Below are 27,338 nucleotides of genomic sequence, written 5' to 3'. Positions count from 1 at the left end.
TCAAATATTATATAAAGTATTCATGTCAAAGTGTCAAACACACTTCACTTCTGAAATTTCTATTAACTGTTAATACTCAAAATTCATTCTTTCAGCAATCTCTCAAAAATTCCTAAGATATACATACCAATGATTAGCAATTTCTCAATTTGTGTTTATTATGTAGTAAGTTTTAAAGACTTAAAGATACAAAAACATGCCCAATCATGACAACATAATTATTTTTAAAAAAAAGGTAAGGGATAGTCTTGAAGCTTCCCCTCAAAATGCTTGAATATGTTTAGCATGACTTTGTTATATGCATGGTTCTTTGCCACAAATATCTTCATTACAACATCTCAGTAAAAATGTATTATTTTTTTCCCATTAAACTTTTATGACAGACTTTTAAGACTGTGGTAGATATTTGAAGACAGGCTTTGTTTATAAGATAAAACTTTAGTTGCCCTTTTCTCTCATTTCTTTAGATAAGTAGGCACTAGAAATTATAGATAGCTTTGGCAAGAGTTCAAGGGTTAATGTAGCAGATAAATAAAAGGAATTTTCTGTAAATTGAGACCTGCATTATTTCAGTTGTCTTGTCTTTCCTAACCTAACTCATTTAATTTTAAAAAGTAAATACTTAAATTCTTCCTGACAGTGTGCTCAGCTTTTACTATCGTTTATTACTTCAATTATACTTGATATCACTTAGAACAATCTGCCATTTGGAAATCTCAGTATAGCCTGGAGCTTAGTATTAGATCTGGCTGCTATTGTAACATGTACAGCATATGACATTAATGTATCAAAATTAGATTGGATCATCCCTCCTGGTTAAATTTATTTCACATTTCTTTTGTATTCAGTTAACATAAACCTATTAGGGAAGCTGACACATGGGGATGGCTGTATAGGAAGGATATTTTTAAAGTATTTTGATTAAAAAATGAAATTATAGAGCCATAGCTTTTCTAAGTTGTGTAATCTGTTTGGTTTTTTAAAATGTCACAGAGCCCAAGTACCGAATTTATATCATTCAAGGGGTGTGTGTTTCGACACGTGTGTGTGTTGTGGTGTAAATAATGAAGAATTAAAACTTAAACAATATTTTGATGATTAGGCCTACCATCATGAATTTAGAGCAATGAGTATGTTTATTGTTTCCAAAAGGCAAAAAATATTTAATACGCTTAAACCTAAAAAAGTCTCCTTAAAAGAAAATAAATATTTTTATACTATATTTCTAAAATAATAGATTCTGGTCTATAGGTTTAGCTGGATACTGTCTTTAGAGTAATAGCTACCTCTATCTTATAATCCATCGAAGTATGTGAGGGGGCATTTCTTGCTTAAGAATACAAATGTTAAAATTCAGGGATTTACCTTGTATTTTCAGATACTTTAGTGATGTTCATAGTGATTAGGATTTTCTAGATCGACTGGTGTTTGGGACTTTAAAAACCATTAGAACAATGGTTCTTGGCTTTTTTTGGTATTACGTACTCCTATTTGATAGACTCTTCTCAGAAAAATACACAAATAAAATTTTGCCAAGTAATTTTCAAATATTCACAGACCCCTTGAACCTGGGTTAAGAACTCCAGGGTTAAGGGGCCCCCGGCTGCCTCAGTCAGTAGAGTGTGTGACTCTTGATCTTGGGGTCATGAGTTTGAGCCCCAGGTTGGGCACAGAGCTTACTTAAAAAAAAAAAAACTCCAGGGTTAAGGCTAACAGAAGAGAGCCTTTCATTAATTGGATTTGACTCCTTTTTTTGTTGTTATTTAAATGACACATTTAAACTTCTCTCTTACTCTGTGGTCTTTAAGCCAAGTAAATTACATATTTCAAAAACAAATCATTTGTATGTTAGCTCATACAAAAACTATTGATGACACCCTAGTTCTCTCTTCCAAACCTTCCCATACAATGTGTCCATTTATCTGAAAGCAGTCAAAGAGTCCATGTGAGATATGCACCAAAAATGCACTCAGATGTTGACAGTGACAGAATCCATTAATATACTAAGATAACCACATTTTATATTAAAATACATGTTTATACAATAATCTCCATGAAGAAAACTCAAGACTAATGGGCATTAAGTTCATTTTTCTAATAACTTATTAGAAATCCAACTTTTGGATGCTTTGCTTTTTTATCATTTTAACCACCATAATGTTAACTCTCTCTGATTGCCAGAAGCCTTTGTAAGCACCACAAATATTTAAACAACATCTTGAGACTGTAACAAATTTCAAGAATCTGTTTGGAAGAATTTTGTAGGCAACATTTCATAGGCAAAGAAACCCTGGAAATTTGTTGAACCAAACAGTCAACTTTCTCTTAATAGGTTATTTACCCAATTTATGAATTACCTATTTCTTTTCCTTCTCTTCCTGTTGCCTTCTTTAGGCAGTTTTACTGCTCATTAGCACTTTGAGAGAATGGTCAGAAAAAAAGGAGTAGAATCTTAAAACACTCGCTTGTTTAATTTTTTTTAATGTTTATTTTTGAGAGAGAGCACGCGCGCGCGCAGGTGGGGGAGGGCAGAGAGAGAGGGAGGTTTTAATTTCTTTATCTTTTAATATTTTGTATAGTATAGTATGTTGTCAGTAGCTGTATGAAAAACTGTATGCTTTTTCTAAAGCACTATGAACTATTTTGGTTTTCCAGTTGAGACATTTGGGAAATGATGAAGTACACATTGTTTGGTCAGAGCATACTAGAGACTACAGGAGAGGAATTATTCCTACAGAATTTGGTGATGTCCTTATTGTCATATATCCAATGAAAAATCACATGTTCAGTATCCAGATAATGAAAAAACCAGAGGTAAGAACTTACTATATTTTAATAATATTTTCTGAGCTCTGAATGGGTTTGTGAGTTTCTTCTTTCAGAGGGATTAGACTAGGCATCAGGTTGTGAAAACAGGGGGAAGTGAGACAAAGACTCGTGTAACAATGTAAATTGTGTAAGTCTGGTTCAGAAGGAGCTAAAACAGAAAAAATAGCAAGAAACTGTGTTCAAATGGGAGAAGTGCCAGAGCAGAAGTTCCTTTGTACTAAGATCACAACAGGATTACCTTTTAATAAGAGGATGATTATAGTTTCCTAAAAGGTACAATAAGAAGCAATCATTCCCTTTAGGTCAAGAATGTATGGTTCCTTTATTTTTAGTTGGTATATCTTACTAAGGAGTACATGATTATTTAATCGTGTCACTTTTAATAAATGAAAGTTCTACAAAGTATTAAAAAAATTTGTTCTGGTTGGATGTCTTATACCATAGGGTTGAAACACACTTTCAAAATAATAAAAGTGTGATAGTGTTTGGGTATCTTTCTTACTTTTTTTAAATCAAATACTTTTAATTTATAGAAAACCTAGTTTTTGACAGTTGATCATGAATCTTTAGAATTTCTTGAATTAGACTAACTTTCCCACATGTGAATTTGAGCTTACAGCCAGGTTTCTTTAGGGTTTATATAAACCAGAGGTCAGCAAACTATGGTTCACCTCCTATTTTTGTATAGCCTACAAGCTAATAATGGTTTTTACTTTTTTAATGGGTTTTTCTTTTCTTTTTCTTTTTCTGTTTTTGTTTTGTTTGCCCCTTTACCCCCAGGTTTTTCTTTTTTTAAAAAAATCAAAGAAGAATATATAACAGGGACAACATATGGGCACAAAGCCTGAAATATTTACTGTATTATCCACATCCCATGCCCTTGCCTTCAGCTGTCATCTGTACCAACCATATCCAAATAGAATTACTTTGAAACTGTCAGTCATCTGATAAAAGTGACAGTTATCAAAATAGATTTTTTTTCTTTTCTTTTTTTTTTTTTTCAACGTTTATTTATTTTTGGGACAGAGAGAGACAGAGCATGAACGGGGGAGGGGCAGAGAGAGAGGGAGACACAGAAGCGGAAACAGCCTCCAGGCTCTGAGCCATCAGCCCAGAGCCCGACGCGGGGCTCGAACTCACGGACCGCGAGATCGTGACCTGGCTGAAGTTGGACGCTTAACCGACTGCGCCACCCAGGCGCCCCTAGATTTTTTTTTCTAATAAAACTAATGAAGGTCTTTTAGGTTCTATAGTAAAGGTGGTCACAAAAATAATGAAAAACTAACTTGCTGCCTATGAGAATGTGTTATCTTTATTGTGTTTACTCAGTGGCAGAAATTTATTTCCGGTGTTGAATTTTTGTGTACAGTTGAGACAACAAAAATTTGAAAATTGGCAGGGAATATAAATTATTTAGTCAGTTAAATGAAGCACAGTTCTGTTTGAATAGGAAACCATGTAGACCTTTGGCATTTTTTATTTATTGTCTTCGTGTGAATCATGGAAAAGAATTAAATTTGAATAGTATTTCTACTGAAGGAAGAACTAAAGAGGAAGTAGAAACATTTTTGTGTGCAGTGTCTTGATTGTTCTTATTTATAACAACCTTTCTTCAATATGAGTATAAAATTATGTTCTAATTTCTCAATCAGGTTCCCTTCTTTGGTCCACTTTTTGATGGTGCTATTGTGAATGGAAAAGTTCTACCCATTATGGTTCGAGCAACAGCTATAAATGCAAGCCGTGCTCTAAAATCTCTGATTCCACTGTATCAAAACTTGTATCCTTTTTGACAGTATGGTTTCTACTCTAATACATGTCTGCTTTCCAAGGTAAGTATGTCTTACGGGTCAGTACCTTTGAGTTTCTGTTCATTGATATATAGAGATAGAGTTCCTCCCCAGTGTTTGTGCTGTTGTGATATGTGAATGATGTATTCTCTTTTATACACTACTAATCAGTACTTATCTTTTGGTTAACTAATTAGGGTCCCATGCTAGGTACTCTGATACTATGCATGTATAGAAATAACCCTAACAGTGATCATAAAGTACTCAATCTAGTTAAGGAAATATACAGTTTTTAGTGTGTGTGTTGTAACAGAGTTATGTACTGTTTTGGAGGTACAATGAGAAGCAGCCTCAGAAGTGTGAGGATTGAATATTGAAGGATGACGAGTAAGAGGTAATCAGGTGGATGAGATTAAGAAGAGCATTCCAGGCAGAGGGAACAAGATAAAGACGTTGGAAGTATGAGAGGACATGGAGTGTTTAAGAACATGGCTTCTGGAGGGGCACCTGGGTTGGTTAAGTGTCTGACTTCAGCTCAGGTCATGATTTCGTGGCTCGTGGGTTTGAGCCCCACGTCGGGCTCTGTGGGGAGAGCACAGAGCCTGCTTCAGATTATGTGTCTCTCTCTTTCTCTGCCCCTCCCCCATGCGTGTTCGCTTGCTCTCTCTCTCAAAAATAAACATTAAAAAAAAAAAAAAAAGAAGATGGCTCCTGGAGCCAGATTTCTGGACTCAAATGCTTAGCTATCTAGCCTTGGGAATATTTTTTAAATAATTTGAGCCTCAGTTTCCATATCTATAAAATGAGGATGATAACACCTAGCTCACTGTGTTATAAGATCTGAATGAGTCAGTATGTATAAAGCTCTTAGAACAATGCCTGGGACACAGTTTTAATTGCTTTCTGAAATGAATTTCTATTTCCATATACTTTTTCTATATGATTAAAAACATTTCAATTATTTTTCTTAATAAATTGTGGATGTTAAGCTTCACAGGGAAGGCTTTTTAAAATATCCTGAGTTCTATTCCACATGAAATGGATTTATCGTAAGTCTGCCACATATATTCTCTTCTTTTGATGAAAATTGACTTAAGCAATCTGATTCCTATGTAATTTCTCATGTATTCTGACACTGTGAAATGGAATTATAGGTGGTGGATCATGGCATGATATATTGATTAAGCTTAATGACATTTATATAGCATTTCTTACTTGTGACAGTTATATCTTCACTTTAAGTTGAAAGATCAGATTTGAAGTGGTCATTGTGAAATGTAGGGATTCAGTTTATTATTTCCTGAATATCTCTAGAAAGGTAGCTAATCCTACAAGGAATGCGCAGATTATTACCCATAAGCTCATTTTATCCACATTGTCAACTCCTCTGAGGTTGTCTTTCTGATCTTGGCCTGATCCTGATGTTCATCCTAAGGTTAGTGTCCTCCGCCCTTTCATTTAAGACACAGTTGAAAGAATGCCTTAAATCTTTTGGGAAAGTGGTGAGAGAGAAATTAGATTGTAGTAGAAAATTCTATTTGCCTCTTGTGTCATAAAACAGGAACTCCATTTATTGAGCAAACACAAACTATTTCTGGCCTGAAGTACAAATATTTAAGATGTACACCTTACCAAGTAGTTAAAAATGCAAAATAAAAGTGTTGGGGGCTATGACTTAATTTCTTTTTCCTGCACCTAAGTTTATACTCTTTTGAGAACTATTTCAGATTTACATGTTACACTAGAGGTATGGTGGCTGGATTTGCAGTTAGAAAATAATTATTTTAATTCAAGCTCTGCCTTGTAATCTTGGTCTAGTCATAGAATCTCTAGACCTCACTTTCTTTGTCTGTAAAAAAAGATAATACCCATCTCAGAATTATTGTCAAGATTAAATGAGGTAATGAATTTGGATGTGCTTAGGAAATGAAATAAGGTACATTATTTTGTGCAGTGATTAATTCTGTTATGTGTAAAGATTACAGTCAATATAAAACAACTCTACCCAACACCAAGGAATTGCCTAATTGAGTTTTTATGTTTGGTTGGTTGGTAGGTTAATTGACTGGATTGGATTTTCAGGCCTATTTCACGAAGTTCTTAATAGTTAGTTAATCTTGCTGAGACATTAATAGATACAACATTGGAGAAAATTTCTAAGATGAGAGATAATTTCAGATGTAAAGAGTAAACATGAACACTATTTACACAGCCAATATGAGCAATTTCCATCAGCAAAACTGCTTCTGGAACACACAGAATAAAAACATAAAGTCAAATCAAAGAAATTTTTCTTGACTTGGAAGCTTGAATTTAGAAGCCATATGGAAATTATTTCCCCATACTACTTAAGGATATAAAGATACTCTTAGCCTTTGCTAATCTGAAAAATAAATAGTCATCTTTTACAAAGATTCATAAAGTTCTGTATTCTAAGTATCAGGGAAAATGATTTCACACAGGTAGATTGCTTGATTTTTCAATGAAACCTTATATACTAAATTACAACTAGATGTTATTAAGATCTTGAATTACAGATGTCTTTTAATTTTAAAAAATATATATATATTTCAGAAATACATTAAATTTTACAATGTATGTTTTTTGACAAATCCAGGTAAGTTCCCATTAAGGAAAAAAAATCACGTGTCCTAAAACAGATCAATAGAATTTAACAGAAATTACAAAAGAAACTGAAATAGAAGTAGGCTTTGAAAACCACCAGTTACTACTTTAATAAGAGAAATAAGAGGATAAAAGAATATGTAATAAACTCACTTATATTTGGATAATTGTACTGCTGCGTTAGTTATTTTATGGCCAGTGAAAGTACCCACTAAGATTCCACAGCATAAATTGTGCTATTTATGATCATTAAATACAGTTTAAATTTTATCCTGGGAACATCTTCTGTAACTATGAATCTAATGTTGTTCACTAAATGAGGACAATATTGATTGTCATATGCTGTCCAAATCGATCATGCTGGCAGCCAGAATTACAGTAATCTGTCAGTATTGATGACTGTCTTTCAAGCTTTGAAACCTCTCCTTCACTTCACTTGTCATTTCTTGCATTACTTGTACTTGAAAAACATTTTCTTGCAACCTTGGTCTTTGTCAGCTAGGGGCTTTTTTTTTTTTTTTTGGTCTCGAGCTCAATTTGTTGGTTTGATCATGCAATTAGAATTGAAATGCAATGCTGGGGAGGAAGAATAGGCAGATTCTGGGTAACCATTGGCCCTGAGGGGAATTTCAGGTTGATCTTAGCCATCATTTGTTAGTTAACCTGTGTGTGTGTGTGTGTGTGTGTGTGTGTGTGTGTGTGTGTGTGTGTGTGTTGGGATTGGGTTGTTTCTTTCTTTTGGCTTTTTTGTAGTGGGAATAATAATTACAAAGTACTAATTTCATGATCTTAGCTATCATGACTCTATACATTAAGTAAAAATTTAAAAGCAATTATTTGTTACGATCCTAGAGACATTTCAAGTATGTACAAATGTTAAATATGCTATCATGTATGTACTGTGTCTTTTTTTTAACATGAGATTTATCATACAAAGAAATTTTTAGAAGTTACAGTATATAATCATGTTGCATTAGGGTTCTCAGAGAAACAGAATCAATTAGATGGAAGCGTATACCTAGATAGAGAAAGATTAATTTTAAGGAATTAGCTCACATGATTGTGGGGACTGGCAAGTCTGAAACCTGCAGGAGTTCCTAGCTAGAGTTGATATTGTAATCTGTGTCAGAAGTCATCTGGAGGTAGAATACCTTACTTCTGTGGGGACCTCAGTCTTTTCTCTCAATGCCTTTGATTAATTGGTTGAGGTGCACCCACATACGTGATAGAGGTAATCTGCTTTACTCAAAGCCTCTGATTTTAATTTTTTTTAATATTTATGTATTTATTTTGAGGGACAGAGAGAGTGAGCATGGGAGGGACAAAGAGGAGAGAGAAACAATTCCAAGCAGACTCTGTGCTGTCAGAGCAGAGCCTGATGTGGGGCTTGAACTCACGAACCATGAGATCATGACCTGAGCTGAAATCAAGAGTCGGTCACTCAACTGAGCCACCAAAGTCTCTTGATTTTAAATGGTAATTGCCTCTAAAAAAATAACTTCACAGCAACATCGAGACTGGTGTTTAACCAAAAACTGGATACCATGATCTAGCCAAGTTGATGTAAAATTAACCATCTCACATGTCCCATTTTTCTTAAATATTTCTTTTTAACCTTTTTTACTGTAAAATATAATTTGAGAAAAGTACATAAATTCTAAATGTATTATATGATGAATAATTACAGTTTAACCACCACCAGTTCAAGAGATAGAACTCTTTCTCTTCTATCAAAAATATTTACTGGGGCGTCTGGGTGGCTCAGTTGGTTAAGCATATGACTTTTGATTTCAGCTCAGGTCATAATCTCACGGTTTGTGAGACCAAGTCCCACATTAGGCTCTGCAGTGACAGCAAGGAGCCTGCTTGGGTTTCTCTCTTTCCCTCTCTCTCTCTGCCCCTCCCCCACTTGCATGTGCACACATACACTCAAAATAAATACTCTCTCTCTCAAATAAATAAACTTAAAAAAAATTACTGATCACTTTTATGATTGTAGTAAAGATTTGAGAGACATGTAGAGACAAATCACAGTTGAGCCTTGAACAACATAGGTTTGAACTGTGCAGGTCCACTTATATGTGGATTTTTTTTTCAATAAATACTGTATACTATTGTAAATGTATTTTTTCTTATGGTTTTCTTAACTTTTTTTTCTAGCTTACTTCAAGAATACAGTATGAGGGGCACCTGGGTGGCTCAGTCAGTTAAGCATCTGACTTGATTTTGGCTCAGGTCATGATCTCATAGACATGAGATTGAGCCCTGTGTCAGGCTCTGTGCTGAGCACAGCAAGGAGCCTGCTTGGGATTCTTTCTCTCCCTCTCTCTCTACCTGTCTCCCACTCTCTCTCAAAATAAATAAATAAACATATAAAATATAGGGGCACCTGGGTGGCTCATTGGGTTAAATGTCAGACTTAGCAGGTCATGATCTTGCAGTCCATGGGTTCAAGCCCCACGTTGGGCTCTGTGCTGACAGCTCAGAGCCTGGAGCCTGCTTCGGATTCTGTGTCTCCCTGTCTCTCTGCACCTCCCCAACTCATGCTCTGTCTCTCTCTCTCAAAAATAAACATTAAAAAAAATTTAATGTATACCTCTGTTTTAAAAAATAAAGTATGAAATGCATATGATATACAAAATACGTGTTTATCAACTGTTACCAGTAAGGCTCCTATCAGCAGTAAGCTATTAGTAGTTAAGTTTCGGAGAAGTCAAAAGTTATACACAGATTTTAGGGCTACATGGGGTGTTGGTAATCTACACGTTGTTGAAGGGTTCAACTGTAGATGATAATTGTTTCTCCAATAAGCTTATAACTTAATAGGAGAGAGAATAATGTAAATTAATAATTATAACACAAGATAAAATATAACACAGGATAGTAGGGTTATAAGATAAAATGCTCTAGGAGTTCCAAAGAAGAAGTCATTGCTTTCAAAGTAAGAAAATAAGGGAAGAATGCATAGAAAATCTGGGCCTCAGAGGATGAGATTGTAGTAGATGGAATGCAATATGTATGTTATAATTCTTGTAATTTGTATTTTGGGGCTTTATGTGTATGTATGTATGCATGCATGTATATATGTACATATGTGATATTCTGAAATACTCAGTATGGGGGATATTATAAAGTTAAATGGCATCCTTAAAAAACACATTCTTCCTAGGTTTAATATTCTTTCCTGCTGAACCAATATTATTTGATTTCTTCTAATCTGTTTAGATTTGACCTTTTTGTAAATGCCAGAATTGGGTTTCTGTTTAACTTTATCAGACAAATTACCAGAAGTCAATGATCATTCTTCAATTAGTCACAGTTTGTTATCCCTGCAGTTCAACTACTCAAATGTAAAGAACTTGTTGCAAAAGTATGAGAGCCAAAATGAAATGAAATGTAATTGATTGGCTCCACTAATGTAGTTTGCCATTCATTATGATAGAACATTATAAAACCTCTTAGGGAGGCCCATCAATATTGCTGCCATTTCGTGTTAAGAAGAAAGTGAGTTTATTGAGAAACTACAAAATTTTATGTATACTGTGTTTTGAAGATTATTTCTTCAGAAAGATAATATTCATAAATATGGACTGTCCTTAATTTATAAATTATATTTTAAAGTATGGAAGCTGATTGTTGGGAAATCAGCCTGGGCTTCTGAGTCCAGAACCACTTAATAAGTGTGTCACTGTCTTTGTCTAATTTTATTTTAATCTGTAAAAAAAAAGTACCAAACTCAACACTGTTATAAGGATTAGGTGAAATTATCTAGATGAAGCACTAAGCAGCCTGTCATGTGGCAAGAGCTCAGAAAATGGTAGCTACCTCGTACTTGATGGTGATATTATTATCCTCTATACTGGAGATACTCCTCTAAAACACAAATATAAGTATACTAAAAGACTTGTGATGGCTCGACCGTGTACTGCAATTCTTATCTGAATTCTTTGGCTACGTGCAAGCAGTTGTTACTAGCTTATTAACCCTCCCAACCTCATATTTCTCACTGTAGTTTTGTCAAACATACCTGTACTCCTTCCAGCTCTGCCCCCCCCCCATCCTTGTGCTCATCTCCCACCACACTGACACCCAGGACACCCTACATGGGTCTAGCTAGACCATATTTATCATCCCTAAATGCCCTTCTCTTTTTCTCTGTTTTTGCCCCAAGTATGCTCTTCTCTACTGTCTTCCACCTAATATACTCATTCTGTATGACCCAAACAAAGTAACTTTGTAAAAAAAAAAAAAAAAAGATTTCCTTCTAGTCTTAAAACATTTGTTATAGGACTTACCATGTGTGTGCACATATTAATGAGTCTTACTTAAACTGGTTTTACTGACTTTCAGCACAGCAGTAAGTGGCTAGCAATTTGGGTAATAGTACAGGGTAGGGTAGATGGATTCATGGGTAGATTATTCATGGGTAGATTAACTATTCATTTTTTCCTTTTAACAAAATTTCTACTCATTTCCCAATGTACTTTTAAAAACAAGTTCTTTGTTTTTGTTGTTATAATTTGTGGTTTATATTAGCCTAGGCTACAACTCTAAGAGCATGCTGGAAACCTAAGAGCAATAGAAACTATCTGATAACATGACCAAGCCAGAATAGGGTAGACACAAGAGTGCTGTATTTTGACTGATTCATCATTATATTTTTATTAGAGAACATTTGGTTTAATGAAAATAATCAGAGATCAATAATCAGTGAGGTTTCTCCATCCACTTCTTACAGTCAGAGGAAGGGGAGGGAAGGCAAGATCTGTCAAGGAGAAAACGGAGCTAAGACACTTGTGTCTTGATGAAGTGACAGATGTCGTCTTAGGAAGAGTACGATTTGGTGTCCCTCACACACAGCCCCCGAGGAGGAAGGCAGCCATGGCTGTAGTCCTGAAGGCTTATACTTGCTGCTGAATGGCAAGGAAGGCAGCAGCCACAGGAGAGCTGTGGGGGGTGGCGGTAGGAGTGTACATATTACTGAGGTCTTTAGTTTTACTTAAACCTTTGCACCACCTGCGTCACTGATTCATTCCATTAGGAGCCCTCAATATCTTGTAAGTGCCATTCATTCTACCTACTTTCTAAACGAAAGTCTTAAACTTCATGGACAAACTGGTTATTTGTTACAAACTCTAAGATTTATGATTATGGTCATTCATACTTCAAAAAAGAGAAAATGGTTCTTTAAATAAAATGCCTTATCAACTAAGTGATCCAGGTTTTGTGGCTTTGGAAGTGCTTGCAGCCCTTGTGCCTTTGATATTAATCATTGTAGTAGGACCTCTCCAAGAGCTGACAAAGGTACTTATTTACTTAACAATGTGCTCTGTCATGGGAGCCGGCTTCAGTCTCCTGTGTTAAAGACATGGGCACTGCTATTAAAGATTGTTTTTTTTTAAGCTTGTAATTAAGCATCCCTCTCCCCTGACCTGGATTTTACTGCCAAACCTTATAGTCTATGTATGCACACAGAGTAATTATTTACACAGGAACCCTGGATATGTGCAACATTTCTATTATGACTCTAATGTATTCTTGTATCACTTTTAATTTGTTCAGCTGTTCTTTTTAAGGAATAGCAATAAGGGCCTATTGATGATGTTAGTGGTATTTTGAGAGGCTTCCTTACAGTCAGTGTGGGAATATTTTATTGTATACCTTTAAAGGTGTTAGTTTAGGTCTAGCAAATCTGCCTTTGTCCTTTCAAAAAGATATAAAAGCAGTAAATATTAAATCTCTCTGATACATAATGAATTTTTGATAATAATGAAACTTATTCTATAGAATTGAACCAATGTCTGAAAATAGCATCTTAATGTTCTCTAGAGATTATCATTTTACTAATGTAGACCAATAATAATTACTTTTCCTATATTTAAACAATGGGAGCTCACAAAAATGACTTCAGTATATGACCAACTTCTATTTCTATTATCATTGTATTAATTATACAGATATTTTCAATTGTTATTCTCTACCAAAAACATTCAATACACCAATGACAAATTTAAGTATTAAAAAAAAAGCTATATTGAACAACAGCAAAATGACTAAATATGTTTAAGATCCTTTCAGAAATAAATAAAAATCTATGAAATAAGTCATTATAAAAGGGGGGAAAAGTGATTATCTCAATAGAAGTTGAATGGCATCTGACAATGGCATCCAACCTTGTTCATGTAAGGGAAAAAAGAAAAAGTCTATATTTCTTCATCCCAAAAAAGCAATTTTGGATCTTTCATTTTTTTTCACCAAGTATTTATTGACTACCTTCTATATGGGAAGTGGTGTGAGAGAAAAGCTAGGGGTAGCAAGATAGCTACTGCTTTCATGGAGCTTACAGTCTGGTACAGGAGAAAGAGAGCCCTGTGGGTGGGTAGGTAGGTATGGGGATAGGTAGATGGATGAAAGAATGAGTGAATGAATGAAATGCCCTCTGATGAGGAGTCCAGCAATAGTGATACCTACAAAATACGATGGTAAAGATGATTAATTTTATTACAGTGGGAGAAGATAGTAGGGAGGAAGAATTAGGAATGGTTTTACTGAGGCATGAAGGGATAAAAGTGTAACATGGCTAAGAAACACAAGGAGTTCCTCACTACCAGGTGATTTAAAACAAAGGGAAGACTAATAGCAGCTGAGGTCAAAACCAGAAAATGTAGTCAAGCAGAAAAATCAAAACCAAACCATAAACTTGATTTTTTAATGTTACTACCAATAATATAACAGCCGGTGTCTAAGGTGACAGTTCCTTCTGCTTTTATATAATTTTTACCTCTTGAATAGCAGAGCACAGCTTGAATGTATTTTCCTTTTATAGTAAAGCCTTTCTAAAATAAGTTAGATTGTTATTTAAAGTATTTTTTATACTTAAGTATACAGTAATTGCCAGGCTAATAACTAGTATTATTTTTCTTAATGAGACTAAGAAGTTCTCTAAGTGTTTTGATAATATTTACACATATCTGCCATTTCAAAAAGGCACTTGAGATTTTCATAATCTAGTTATATGATAGACTTATATTTTTGCATAACAGGCCTTCTTTACACTTTTCCTGTAAAGTACTTTTATACATTGTTGTGCTTTTACACATTATTATACTTTGTTACTGATGAATGAAGTGTTTTTTGATTTTTTGGTTTTGTTTGTTTTTTTTATCCTAGTCTGATAGTACATTGGCTTCACAACAAAAATAGCAAAGGAAAGGAAAGCACCTCACCATCTCTTACCTGCTTTGTCGAATCCAGAGTGGCAGTGTGGTCTGCGTATGCCAACCTTTTTTGTTTGTTTGTTTGTTTGTTTGTTTTGAGAGAGAGCATGAGTGGGAGAGGGGCAGAAAGAAAGGGAGACAGAGAATCCCAAGCAGGCTCCGTGCTGTCTGCACAGAGCCCAGTGTGGGGCTCAATCCCATGAACCGCAAGTCAACAGGAGCCAAAATGAAGAGTCTGACGCTCAACCGAGGCGCCCCTACATATGCCACTGAGCCACCCAGGCGCCCCTACATATGCCAGTCTTAACAATTGGTTCATATCATAGTGTAACAGAAAGAAGGTAGAGAACTCTATCGGGTATTGAGCAAAAAGTCTTTAAAAATAACAAAACTTGGGGCGCCTGGGTGGTTCAGTCAGTTAAGCAGACTCTTGATTTCGACTCAGATCATGATCTCACAGTTTGTGGGATCAAGCTTCACACTGGGCTCTGCACTAACAGCGTGGAGCCTGCTTGGGATTCGCTCCCTCCTGTCTGTCTGTCTCTCTCTCTCTCTCTCTCTCTCAAAAATAAATAAAAAATTTAAAAAAATCATAGAACTTGAAGTTTCTTTACTTCCATCTTTATTAAATTCTTACCTGTGATAGAACAGGGATTTTTTTTTCTGTTAAACCCTTACGTTTTTTTTTTTTTTTTTTGATTGGTGATTAAGGTGCACTGGTATGGACATATTATCATTCACTACACCTACTACATATTTTACAAGTTTTATTTTAGTCTTTGTTTAATATAAAAACAGATTTAGATGCTATTTGGGGATTTCAGATAGCAAAGAATGAAGGATGTAAAGCTGAAATTAGTCTTTAACCTTGTTTGACATAGGAATTGCAGTGCTTTTAATCCATTCTTTTCCTTTTACTAAACATAAGGGCTTTTGCCATTGAATTTTTAATAACTCAATAATGGAATTAAAATTAAACTATGGGTCACAAATCTCCCCATTTTCTTCTAACTGCTTTTTCCTCTCAAACACTAGAATACAGCCTATTTAAATCTTAACTTTTGCTTGCCAAACCACTGTTACCGTCCATCTGTTCATGCCAATTGTAAAGAAGGTTCGGTTTTTAGTGAAGCTTTGCATTTCACATAAGGTATGTGAAGTGAAATTTCACAAGGGACATGATGGATCCTGATTCTTAGTGATAAACCTTTGGGGCCATCAGGGTTGGCATATGGTCCAGTATGATATGAAGGCTTGGGTTCCCTGGCTTCACTTCTTTGGCGTGAAGCTGATAAAACCTGGCTCTTGAGTATTATTTCACTGGACACCAATCATGGGCAGCAGGAACTGCCCATTTAACTCTCTGTGGGAAGGAAGCCCAGAGAGCATTCACAATGGTACCATTGTCGAGTTGCAAACTGCTCTGAACAGCTTGACAGCACTAGGGAGGAGGGGAAGGGGTTGCTTTACTAATTGCTGTTCAGAAAAGAGAAGGAGCAAAAATAGCTGTTGTAGAACTGATGTTTCTACATTTACTGTCTTGATAGGAGTGTTGACTTTTATTTAGCACATACCTACTATCAAAAAGAAAGCAAATAAATATATTTAAGCAACCACCTGGAGTAATGCCTTGTTAACATGCCATTATCTATTTTAAACCCACCAGATTATAGCAGAGCAAAAGTCAGTTTAGCTTTATGATATTTTTATGTTTAGATAAAAACAATATATTTTTTTAATCTTCACAAAAATTTTTTTTGAATTTAAAAGAAGGGAAAATGAATTAAAAACCACCACAATTAATGTATCAGATAAAGTTAAAGACAAACTTGGCTTAATTTCCTTTATACTATGCTTTTTAGAATTCCCAAATATCATCTGAATACCTATAAGCTGTATTAATGTAGAAATGCAAATTAATCTTATGCATAACAATTGCAAGTGCTAAAATAATCATTATAGATAAACTAGTCAGCAAATCTTAAGGTTAAATACCAGATTTATCATTTAAATGGGTAGCTGGTAACTATTTCAGTCACTCCTGGTTCTCTCTCCTTGAAGTCTGTTTCGAGTATCTTTAAAAATATGAGGGTTTCCCTTTTTATGAAGCACTGTGGGCCATGATATTTGTATAAACACTACTCTTGGTGTTTGCATTTTCTGGTCAGTCAAATCAAGCAGTTGGTGGTTCTGATCCAAAGAAACAATGATCTACAACCAATCCTAAAAAAAAATTAGAGGTTTTTTAAGCCTACAGTATATTTCCATAGATGATTATTTCATCTGAACTTAAGTTGACCAAATTATATTGCAATATTATACCTTATGCAACAACATGTCCTTTAAAAGGATCAGAGAGATATTTTCAGAAAACTTTTTTAGTTTATAATTTTTTTTAACGGGATGCTCTTGCTAAGTTGGTGGAAAATCAAATGCATGTTTTGTGAAATGGTAACAGTCTGTAAAAGGTACTAGTGGTCCATCTCCTCATGTCCCCTTAAATGCTTTTAGTAAATGGACACCAGTGCAGTATTTCAAAACCAGTAATTCATTGAATGCCCATTCTTCCTTTTACTGCAGAGTAGATTATATTTAAGTCAAGATTAATGGGTAGATTTTGATGTTAAAGTCCAGTCTCTAAGCCCATCATTCCCTAGGGGCATATAGTGCATTAGTTTAAGCCAATATACTGTTTATCATAGATTCTATGACACAGTCTTAAATGACAGTTTGTTGTACTTTGTAACTACTTACCATGATAATAAATCACTTTTTCTGTACTCCTGATAATTACAGCATTTAAACAAAATCTTAATTAAGTTAGTACACATTTAGGGAGAGATAACACGTAAGTAATTGTACACTGTAAAATTTCACTTATTTAGTAATTTTTTTCCCTTTTGTAGTCTTCTAACAAGAGTCCAAGTTTAGTATTTAGTTCAAACACCTAAGTTCATTTCCTCAACTTTAATGTATTGAAATTTTTGTTACCAAAAGGAACAATACAGATTGTTTCTAGTCATCCCCCAATGTTTTTTAAACTCTTAATCTAACACTTGTGATTCTGAAGCAGTTCTGTTGACTGTGAAAGTCTTGTTATTATGTACGGTAACATTTTTAAGTACATCTTACCAAGAATGAAAGTCTAAAATTTTAACTTCATATTAAATTTGAAATCTAGGTAACTTAGTTTTTCTTTTAGATGTTTTACTTCATTCAACTTTCATGAAAGTGGAATAGATACACATATTCCATAATCATATTAGTGCTTTTTAGAAACCATCAGTGATTATTGGATTATTAAATCAGGAAGGATTTTTAGAACCTTTAGGGAGGTTTAAATTTTTAATCCTATTTATTTAAGGTTAATCTTTTTAAATGTATTTACATGAACTTTGGTAGAATTGGGCTTATCAACTTTTTACTTAATGTTTTCATTTAGTAATTGGCTGATTTATGAGCAATTATATATGGTCCAAATTTTATTCAACTCCAGCTTTCAATAATAGGACTATCCTCACACTGCCTTAGCACCTGTTATGGATTTTGAGTCATCTGGCAGCCCATGGGACTTAGATAAAGAAGTACCAGGTGTCCTGCCTGTCTCCTAATTGAGACGCAGTGAAAACAATATAGACTTGGCAGTATGGTTAAAAGGATGGATTAAAGCCCAGCTTTGTCTACTCTGACAAATCACAGCTTTTCCCTCATTGCGTAGTGGCAACTACTAAAGAATTTGATTAATATAATGCATCATAAAAATCATACACAATAATTTGTTATGACCTGTTGCAGACTTTCAGAAGAATTTCTATTAACATAGTACAAATAAACAATATTAATACCAAGATTTGTTCTATTGGGGGAATTTTATTTTTACTGAATATGAGCTACACTTCATGTTTCTTGATGAAATTAGCTACTGTAAGAAAGAAATGGACTATTAATTTACCAGATGCTTTATAATGTAAGCAAGTATATTACTTTCATCTTATAGGTGAGCCATGCCTAGTAAATAGTTCATGGGATACTTAATTGCCCTGTATATTTCAAGAAAACATGTCCCTTTATTACTGCAAATAAATTAGCCACACGATCCTTGAGATGTACTTGCAAAATATATCTACATATATCCTATATCAATAAAATTATTTTTCATTATTTCTCTAAGACCCTGTGTAAGGACATCGCTTCAGAATATTTGAAGATATTTCAGGGCCTTTTCGAACTAAAAAGCCAAATGTGGTTTATTTTCTCATTTTTATTAGAGTGTGCCAAGAATTTTTATGTATTATATATAATGTTCTTGTATATAAACATCTTTCAAAAATTGCCAGTCCTCAAATTTAAGCTAACATTTTGTTGGCCATACTTGAACTAACTAAAATGCTTCCTATACCTTTCTTTTCTCCATACAAAACTGAAATCATTGAGATTGGATATAGAAAAGAGCACTGGACTATTAAATGACCAAAGTTCTAATGCTGACTCTACATATCAGCAGCTTTGTTTTTCTGAGCAAATCTATGTTTGTATTCTCCATCCAGGCAAGGCTTATTGTGAATAAACGTATTATAACGATTTTGCTAAGCTTACTGAAAGAAATGTTGGTAGATGATTGTTGTATACTTCCTCTAGTTCGGACTGTCCCAAAATACTCTCAATAAATGATGCCCTGGCATGCCTCTCAAGATAGTCTTTTTAAAAACCTAAATATTTAAAATTCTGAGTATTATTTTTCAAGGGTGTTATTACCTGTGTTCTTATAGTGTGCCAGAGCAGTTTTGGAAATCTGCCTAAAATGGTTTTGAAATTACCCTTCGCTGATTTTTATCTAGAGATTTTCTTGACATTTCTTCCCTTTCTCCTTTCTTTACAGATGGCCATTGAAATGAATAGAAATAGTTTATTAACTAAATTTGTTGTCTCATACCACTGTAGAATTTATGCAAAATTTAAAGATTTTTTTTTTAAGTTTATTTATTTATTTTGGGAGAGAGAGGGAGAGAGAGACAATCCCAAGCAAGCTCTGCACTGTCAGCATTGAGGCCAGCTAGGGCTTAAACTCACGAACCATGAGATCATGACCTGAGCCAAAACCAAGAGTTGGATGCTTAACCAGTTGAGCCACCCAGGCACCCCAAAGATTTCTTTAAATTTAAAAAGTTGTCACAACCAATGGGGTAAAACATTTCAGTGCTAAATTGTAATGAGTTGTAATTACTTTCAAGATTTATAGGATTTCTTCTTTAACAATTATGATTTTTTTTAAGTTATTAGTTTTCTTTTTTCTTAATGTTATACCTTATGTATATATATGTTGTATTTTATTCACTTTTTCTTCTTCCAGAGAAGGTCAGCAAGATCAAGGGTGGGATGGAACCAAACTTTCTCACAAGGATTCAAACTCTGTCTCTAAATCCAATCTTAGGAAAGTCCCAACTATATTGGCCCCAAAAGGTTTTGCTTCTGGAGATCTAAATTGGGGTTCAAGGAAGGGGTTGTTTGCATAACAGTCTTCTAATCGACTGTGAAAACTTTATTCATTCCTTCTATAATTTATAAACATCAAGTACTTCTGGTCTTGTGTTAGGTGCTGGATATAGAAAGATAATAAAAGACATGGCCTCTGGCCCCATGACATTAGTGTCCCTGCTAGTTTGTTAGGAGAACAAGCACAAAGACAAAGGCATACTTGGGAGGGGGCGGGTGCCTGGGTGGCTCAGTCTGTCAGGCGTCCAACTCTTGATCTTGATTGATCTCAGCTCAGGAACTTGATCTCAAGGTTGTGAGTTCAAGCCCTGCATTGGGCATGAAGCCTACACGGGGAGGGGGACGGGGTGGGGGAGGAAGTGGCAGGAGCATACTTATTATTTAGTAACTGGTGCTGAAAAAAGGGAGGAAGCCCTGATTTGTGGCATTTGTCGAGTCCTATGATGTGAAAACTTTCACCATAGCCAATTTCAGTCTACCAGCCATCTTAGAAATGTGGTGAATATCATAAGTAGTACTCTCCAATTTTTTTTTTAATAGGCAGAATTCTCCCTCTGTTCTTGGGAAAATCTATACAAAAAAAGGAAATAAAATTCCTATGTGCTAAAACAGCAAAGAAATCACAGAAATATATGAGTGCAGGCAAGTGCTTAACTAAATTAGGAATTTCAGAATGGGCCTTAAATCCCTGAGGCTATGATATTGAGTACAGATATAAACATTCCATACTTTGCCTTCACTTTAAAAGGAGCCAATATTTTTTATCTTGTTTAGGAAAGAAAACCTTAAATCTGAACTTAAGAGGAAATTAAGTGGTGATAGGTCTCATATATATGTTTACAATTATAATTTTCATTACTCCTTTTTGTGAAAAATGCTTCATATTCTTCCTATGTGCATTATAATGTATACATACACACTTCCATTTTTTTTTTGAGACTAGTCACAAATTACAGTTGAGCTAAATGTTTGTAAAATCTATTTGCCATGCCATGAAAGTAGTGATCACAAAACTGAAGGTTTTGCCCTTATCTAGCTAGCTAGCTAGCTATCTAGAGCAAGCAAGCCAGTGGGGGAGAGGGACAGAGAGAGAGAGGAAGAGAATCTCAGACAGGCTCCACACTCAGTGCGGAATCTGATGCGGGGCTTCATCCCACAACCCTGGGATCATGATCTGAGCCAGAGTCAAGAATCCCAGATGCTTAGCCAACTGAGCCACCCAGGCACCCTGAAAGTTTTGCCTTTTCTAACAGTAAAAGCAGTTCAGAATCATATTAAGAAAATTGTAGAGAATGAAGGGTTGTTGCTTCTTCAAAACCAAATCTACCTTTTGGGGCGCCTGGGTAGCTCAGTCAGTTAAGCATCTGACTCTTGATTTCAGCTCAGGTCATGATCTCACGGTTCATGAGTTCGAGCCCCATGTCAGGTTCTGTGCTGATGGTACAGAGCCTGCTTGGGATTCTCTCTTCATCCCTCTCTTTCTACCCTGCGCACACTCTCTCTCAAACTTAAAAAAAAAAAAAATCTACCTTTCGTGTATCATCCCTGTACACTAGTAAAATTGAAAAATGTATTATCCTCCTGCAGTAGCTTTTCTTCATATTTTTTTCTCATGAGAAATCCGTTTCCTCTCATCAAAATAGGTCAAAAGGCCCTCAGTACATACCACAAACAAGAAATATTATCAGAGTTCTTGTACATAAATACAGGTATATTTCGTAAACAGACATCGAAAATTGCCCTCAGGGAGACAGCACCTGCTATTTACAAAGACTTGAGCCAAAAGCCAGAAAAACCATTTTCAGCACAGATGTAGGGGGACTTTTGGGTTACCCCATATTTATATCCTTTATCTTCAATATCCTTATTACATAAATAGGAGCAGGTGGTGGTATCCCCATTTAACATATAGAAAAACTGCAGCACGGAGAATTCATGCATCTCTTTCCAGGACCGGGCAGAAATTGAACCCTAGTTCTTGACAGCTGGTCTTGATACAGTGACACAGAGCCATAAATAATTTCATATGTAAGTTTAGAATCAAAAGTAGTTACTTAAAATGAATAATAATGTTAAGCACAGATTAGGTTTAAAGTATTTATACTACAGAAAATGTTTAGTTCCCTTTATTAATTTTAGAATAGTAATATTCCCCCCTTTTCTGCTTTTGCAGAAAGTAGAAGGAAGGAGGATTAGTGGATAATTATATTGCTGATTGCAGCACCTGTGTGTTATTTCTTTTGATTGGCTGGTTCTGTATTAAAGATTCCTACCAGCTAAAAGTCTCCCTCATCAAATGGCTTTTTGTTAGCTAGTTTTGGCTTAGGTTGTTTTAAATTTACAACAAAAACCTTAATTCAACTTAAACTTGTACTTTAAATTGTGTTTTGAATTTGTTTATCATTCCCTTTTTATCTCACCCATTTCAGTTTTTTAATTTCAATGTCAATGGCAACATGCACTCACAATAGGAATATAGCTTGAGCTCTCCTGTTTTTGCTAGCCGTCAAGTTTGTGTATGTCACCCAATTTATAGGTACTAATAACTCTTCCCTAGAGAGTTGCCTTTTAAGGCATAAGTGTTCTAATCTATTATGAGGAGATATAGGAATTAATGGCTTTGGATTATGGTTGCCATTGCAGATGCTAACAGCACTGTGTTTAACTTTATCATCATCTCAATCACAAAACATCCTGTTTATAGATTCGAACTGTGGTTTAAGTGTTAAAGTTCCTTGTGTCTCCTTAATATATATTTTCTGAAAGGGGGGAAAATGTAAGTACTATAGATTAAGTTAGTTTGTTTTGATGTTGTTGTTAATCTGGCTACATCAAACTTGGAAAATTATAAAGAATATTTAGCTTTTAGAAAGTGAGTTACCAAAAAAAAAAAAAAAAAAGGAAACTTTCGGACATTAGGCTGCCTAACATGTGATACATGCTGCAGTTTTTCATTTAAATTCAACCATTAATGATTGTTTTCACTCTGCCACCTGGACTTGAATTATTAAAAATCATTTTTAGAAAGCATCATTTTACTTACTGAAGATTAAATACATTAAATAAATACATCATGTGTTTTTATACAAAATGAATACATTATAGCTGGATAATTTTAGTTTGTATAGCTTTATATTTGGGTTTCTTCAGAGTTTTGTATAGTGAAATAGAATTACACTGCAAATGTATTTTACATAGATATTCATTTCTTGCTTTAATAAATTTTACTACATTGGAAATATTCTGCTTGCTTTAGAAATATTAACATTTGCTTTCTTTCTGCCTAATTCTTGTGTAAATATAATAAGATAAAGTAAAATATTTCATTTATAGGCCCTCTGAAAGTAGAGCATTTTAAAAGCAGGTAGGTGTCTCCACCCTACTTTTCATGAAGCATTTTACCCATTCAAGCAGACTTTTAAAAACAGCTTGTTTTGATAGCAGACTGTTCTCCTGTGGGCCTTCAGCCTTTGCTTCCTGGCAGCACCTTTGGTGCGAAAAGAGAGTGATCAATTGGGAGACTATCAGTGCCAGCATGCATAGAGTGATAAGTTAACACACCACTGGGAATTTCTAGGGCCCACCAAGATACTTCACTTCTAATGTGCTAACAAGCTCATTTTTCTACCTCTTGCCTCTTCAGTTATTTTTTTTCTCAGAAGAGCTTAGAAGTTGAGTGCATCAGGCATAATGAAAAGCTCTGTAGGAGGGAGAAGCAATAACCCCATTTTTCCCTTTTCAGCCAAATAGAAAATTAGTTTCTGGTAATACACAAAGGCCAGTATTTTTTGTACAAGGGGCACTGCTGTGAATCAAAGGACTCTATTAACTGCAGAAAATTCGGCAGCTGTGAATCTCCCCCAATGAAAAAAGTACTTTCCAACAAGTTGTGAGATATGTGGTATTATTTAGATTGAACCATCAGTTACATCCTCTTCCACTTATAACCATATACCTCCTTTTAAAAGTGTGCCTATATTACTTTTCTAAGTTAACATTCAAAAATACCTACATGATTCTTCCATAAAATACTTTCCACTGATCATTTAATATAGCATCTTCTTCTGTTGCTACCCATTTGAGAAGAATTCTTTTCAAAGTTCAGTCCCACTGTACAGAACTGAAAATAATGGATTGCAAGAAATTGGAATTCAGATTATTTCAATATTTAATGCACAAAATAAACTGTAACGCAAGAAAAAGTACTTAAGCCATTTGGAGGGCAAAAGACATCACAGTCTAAGTACCTACTGAATATAATCTTACCTTTAACTCTTAGCTTTTTTTTTCTTCTTAATCAATAACCTTTTGTAGATGTAACTGGCTGTGTTATCTCCAATTGAATTACCACTTCAAATTATCTTCCTTACAAATCTTTTTCTTGGTCTTGGTTGTAGACTTGTTCTACAATTTCTAGAAATGTAGAACTACAGTAATTGAGTAGCAATTTTTAAAAAGAATAAAGAATTTTGAGGAAAAATATTAAAATGGGTTTTAGAAAACAAGAAAAACTAAAAGGCAAATTTTTATTAGCTTTATACGTCTATAAATGTCTTATATAAAGCCTATCAACATAGCACAAACAGTACAGTGGGAAAACTTCTGAAAGTTGTAGAAGAAAGGTTAACTGATTTCTCAGTTCAGGAACTATACGACACGAAGTCAGCATGTGAGTTTTTCCTGATAATTGTATGTTGCTGCCTGCTGCTCTACATTTTGACAGCCATTTCCATAGTTGCTTTCGTGAACAACAGAAATATTCTCTCTCTTTCTCGCCCTCTCTGTGCTAACAGCACAATCAGGCCTGCTGAAACAGGAAGCCTGGAGTGGGTTGTTCAAAAGCAACAACACTTCAAGGTACTGGTTGCTTGTCAATAATATCAGAGAAGAAAATGTGGTGAAAGGGAAGTACAGTATTTTTCTGTCAGTGTCAGTGCCCTGTAGATGCTTTGTTAGACAGTATTTAGGAGTCCCGTGGACTCTTTGCAAATATTCCTGCTTGTTTCAGTCTTATAATTGACTAGATATTTTTTCCTGACATACAGATTCAACTATGTATTTATCTTAACCCCATGGAGTTATTCGAGGATTACAGCAACAGTAGTCCTCCATTCAAAATGAGAACAATTGTTGGGAAAATATAGGGATTTTAGAAAAAGAAGAAGATATGCAGGAATTTCTCACAATAAGTCTTTACAAATGAAAAATACAGAATTTCAGACAGTATTTTAAACAGCATTCTAATATTTATTGTGTGGCTTTTCAGAGCAAATCTGTAGATTGAAGCCAATTTAACAAGATAAAATGAGCCGAGGCTGACCTGATAGCAGTTGAATCCTTTCTCAAGTACATGGTTCCCTTCATTCTTCCAACAGTTTAGTGGTAGTATAATTCTTTCCTAATAAATGTCTCCAGGTTAAGCTGCCATTTATATGGTATCCTGAAGAGTAAACTTATGTTAAAAACTGTATTTTTTACTCTTTAAAAAGCCATACTTTTAAGTGGTACGCAAGAATAGTGAATAATTAAGAAGTAATGGCTTAGCAATCATAGCAGTCCTTTTTGATAAGATCTGTTCTTTTCCAATGTAAGCTGCATTGAAGTACATCCTTAACTGAAGGAAATCAGCTATGAGGAGAGAGCACGATACCTGCAAACAATTGTCCAGCATCATTTAGAACCAACGACATTTGAAGATTTTGCAGCACAGGTTTTTTCTCCAGCTCCCTACCATCATTTACCATCTGATGCCGGTAAGATTAAAAGCAAGTTTTAGTTACTTGTCATTAATGGAACTTGAAATGCAATACCCTTTTGTTCTAAACTCTTAAAATAGAAAACTTAAATAAATTTCATCATTGAAACATTTTCATTATTTAATATTTGAATTTGGCCTATAAATTTAATGTATACTTTTTTTGACCTAAGTGCAGTTCCATTAAAAGTCAACAATCTTCATAAAAGTACATGCACCACATTTTATCTGAGCTACTGGACAGTGACTGTTGTGTTTCATGGGATCATTCCTGAAGTATCTGCAAAAGAAATACAAGTTGAGTACACATTCTCTCTCAAATTTAGAGGATCAAATTTTATGGCCAGGAATATTGCCTTATCTCTAATTTTACAAATAAAGTTAAATAATTGTCTAGGTTTAGAAGTAATTGGTACAGTAAATTATTTTATAATATTTAAAGATTATAAGAGGGTACTGCATTTTTACAGTTAACTAATTTTGAAAAAAATCATTAAGAAAATAAATGACTCATGGCCTTCCTATTCTGTAATACTTTGCACTCCTTATGATTGTTTCATTTATTTTATTTTCCCTCTTTAGATCATTAAATATCAGTTCTGTTTATCTGAAGGTAAGACAAAGTGTCAACCAAAACACCCTTTGTTCTTCCCCCATTTCCTTTTTAAAAAATTAGCAAGTGCTAAGCTTGTAACTCAAACAATAAGCAAACTTAACACTGCCCTCATTCATACTAAACATTTCAGAAATTGTCACTAAATTTCTTCCAGAATTATACTTACTAACCCAGGTCTGCATGAAACACTAACACTGGTTCTGGGATAAAAATAACTAATAATAGAACCACCCCCTTGGTTGAAATTAGTTACACCTTGTTGTATTGACCTTTTTTGTTTCTCAGCATGAAAAAAAATAGTACTACTGAGCTGATGAAATGGTGTGTCTTTGTATTTTGTAATGTTTTGCATTGTTATTGAATATCTTAATTCATCAGATAGTTATTCTGTGGTGTGCTTTGCACTGTACTGGGCACCTGAAATACAAAGATGACTATTTGAATGGTGTTCAAAGGAACAGGAAAAAAGAATACAATATACTTGAAGTTCATCCCAAGAAGACTTCAAATTCTTATTATGATATATAAGTGTTCTTTATATTAAATAAGTTTAAAAGACATAGTAGTCCTTTTCTGGCCTAATTTATTTGGGGGGGAAAAAAAAAGACTAAATCTCAATTGAGATTTAGTTGATAAAATTAAACTTTCCATTCCTGTCATCATGTAATTTGCCATTATAAAAATAATATTACCAAAAAACTTAGAGCCTTTTCAAAATTAATATAAAACACCTATCAAAGAAGAAAATTATATAGACTAGGTTGAATCTTTTGAAAGAGAAAGAGATCTTAAGATTCAGTTCAGTGGATCGACACTGTCTAAAATTACTTAGTTTGGAATGAAGAATGATGGTAAAAGAAAGGTATTAAAAGTAAATTAATGAACAAAATAAAAACTAGTTAAATATAACTGGAAATTTCATTGTTTAGTAATAGAGAGTATCTGAAAAATACTGAGCTACATTATTAAAATAGATATGAATAACACTTTCATGTATCACATAGTTGAATCAT

At 34.4% G+C, this 27,338-nt stretch overlaps 1 protein-coding gene and 1 long non-coding RNA gene across 15 annotated transcripts in view; one reads left to right on the top strand and one right to left on the bottom strand.

Annotated features, from left to right (window-relative positions):
• RALGAPA1 (Ral GTPase activating protein catalytic subunit alpha 1) overlaps nucleotides 1-27,338 on the top strand; it is a 269,144-nt gene that overhangs the window by 233,483 nt on the left and 8,323 nt on the right. For 11 of the 14 annotated variants that reach the window (XM_045059797.1, XM_045059798.1, XM_045059796.1 and 8 more), the window contains 3 exons: nucleotides 2,656-2,814; nucleotides 4,482-4,609; nucleotides 25,583-25,707. In XM_045059797.1, coding sequence (XP_044915732.1) covers nucleotides 2,656-2,814; nucleotides 4,482-4,609; nucleotides 25,583-25,707 — 412 coding nt within the window. Of the gene's footprint in view, nucleotides 1-2,655; nucleotides 2,815-4,481; nucleotides 4,662-14,414; nucleotides 22,863-25,582; nucleotides 25,708-26,291; nucleotides 26,322-27,338 lie in introns of those variants that run through there. The other 3 variants (XM_045059799.1, XM_045059800.1, XM_045059801.1) reach the window with 3 other exon arrangements.
• LOC123386048 lies at nucleotides 22,881-25,589 on the bottom strand. Its single transcript, XR_006599528.1, has 3 exons — nucleotides 24,221-25,589; nucleotides 23,967-24,074; nucleotides 22,881-23,441 (listed from the first exon to the last, which is right to left on the bottom strand). It is a non-coding gene; the product is annotated as an uncharacterized LOC123386048 (long non-coding RNA).

This window comes from Felis catus, chromosome B3 (genome assembly GCF_018350175.1).
Source record: "Felis catus isolate Fca126 chromosome B3, F.catus_Fca126_mat1.0, whole genome shotgun sequence".
Classification (NCBI taxonomy): Eukaryota; Metazoa; Chordata; class Mammalia; order Carnivora; family Felidae; genus Felis; species Felis catus.
The sequence above is the reverse complement of the archived record's forward strand: the minus strand, read 5'-3'. Positions and strand labels throughout refer to the sequence as shown.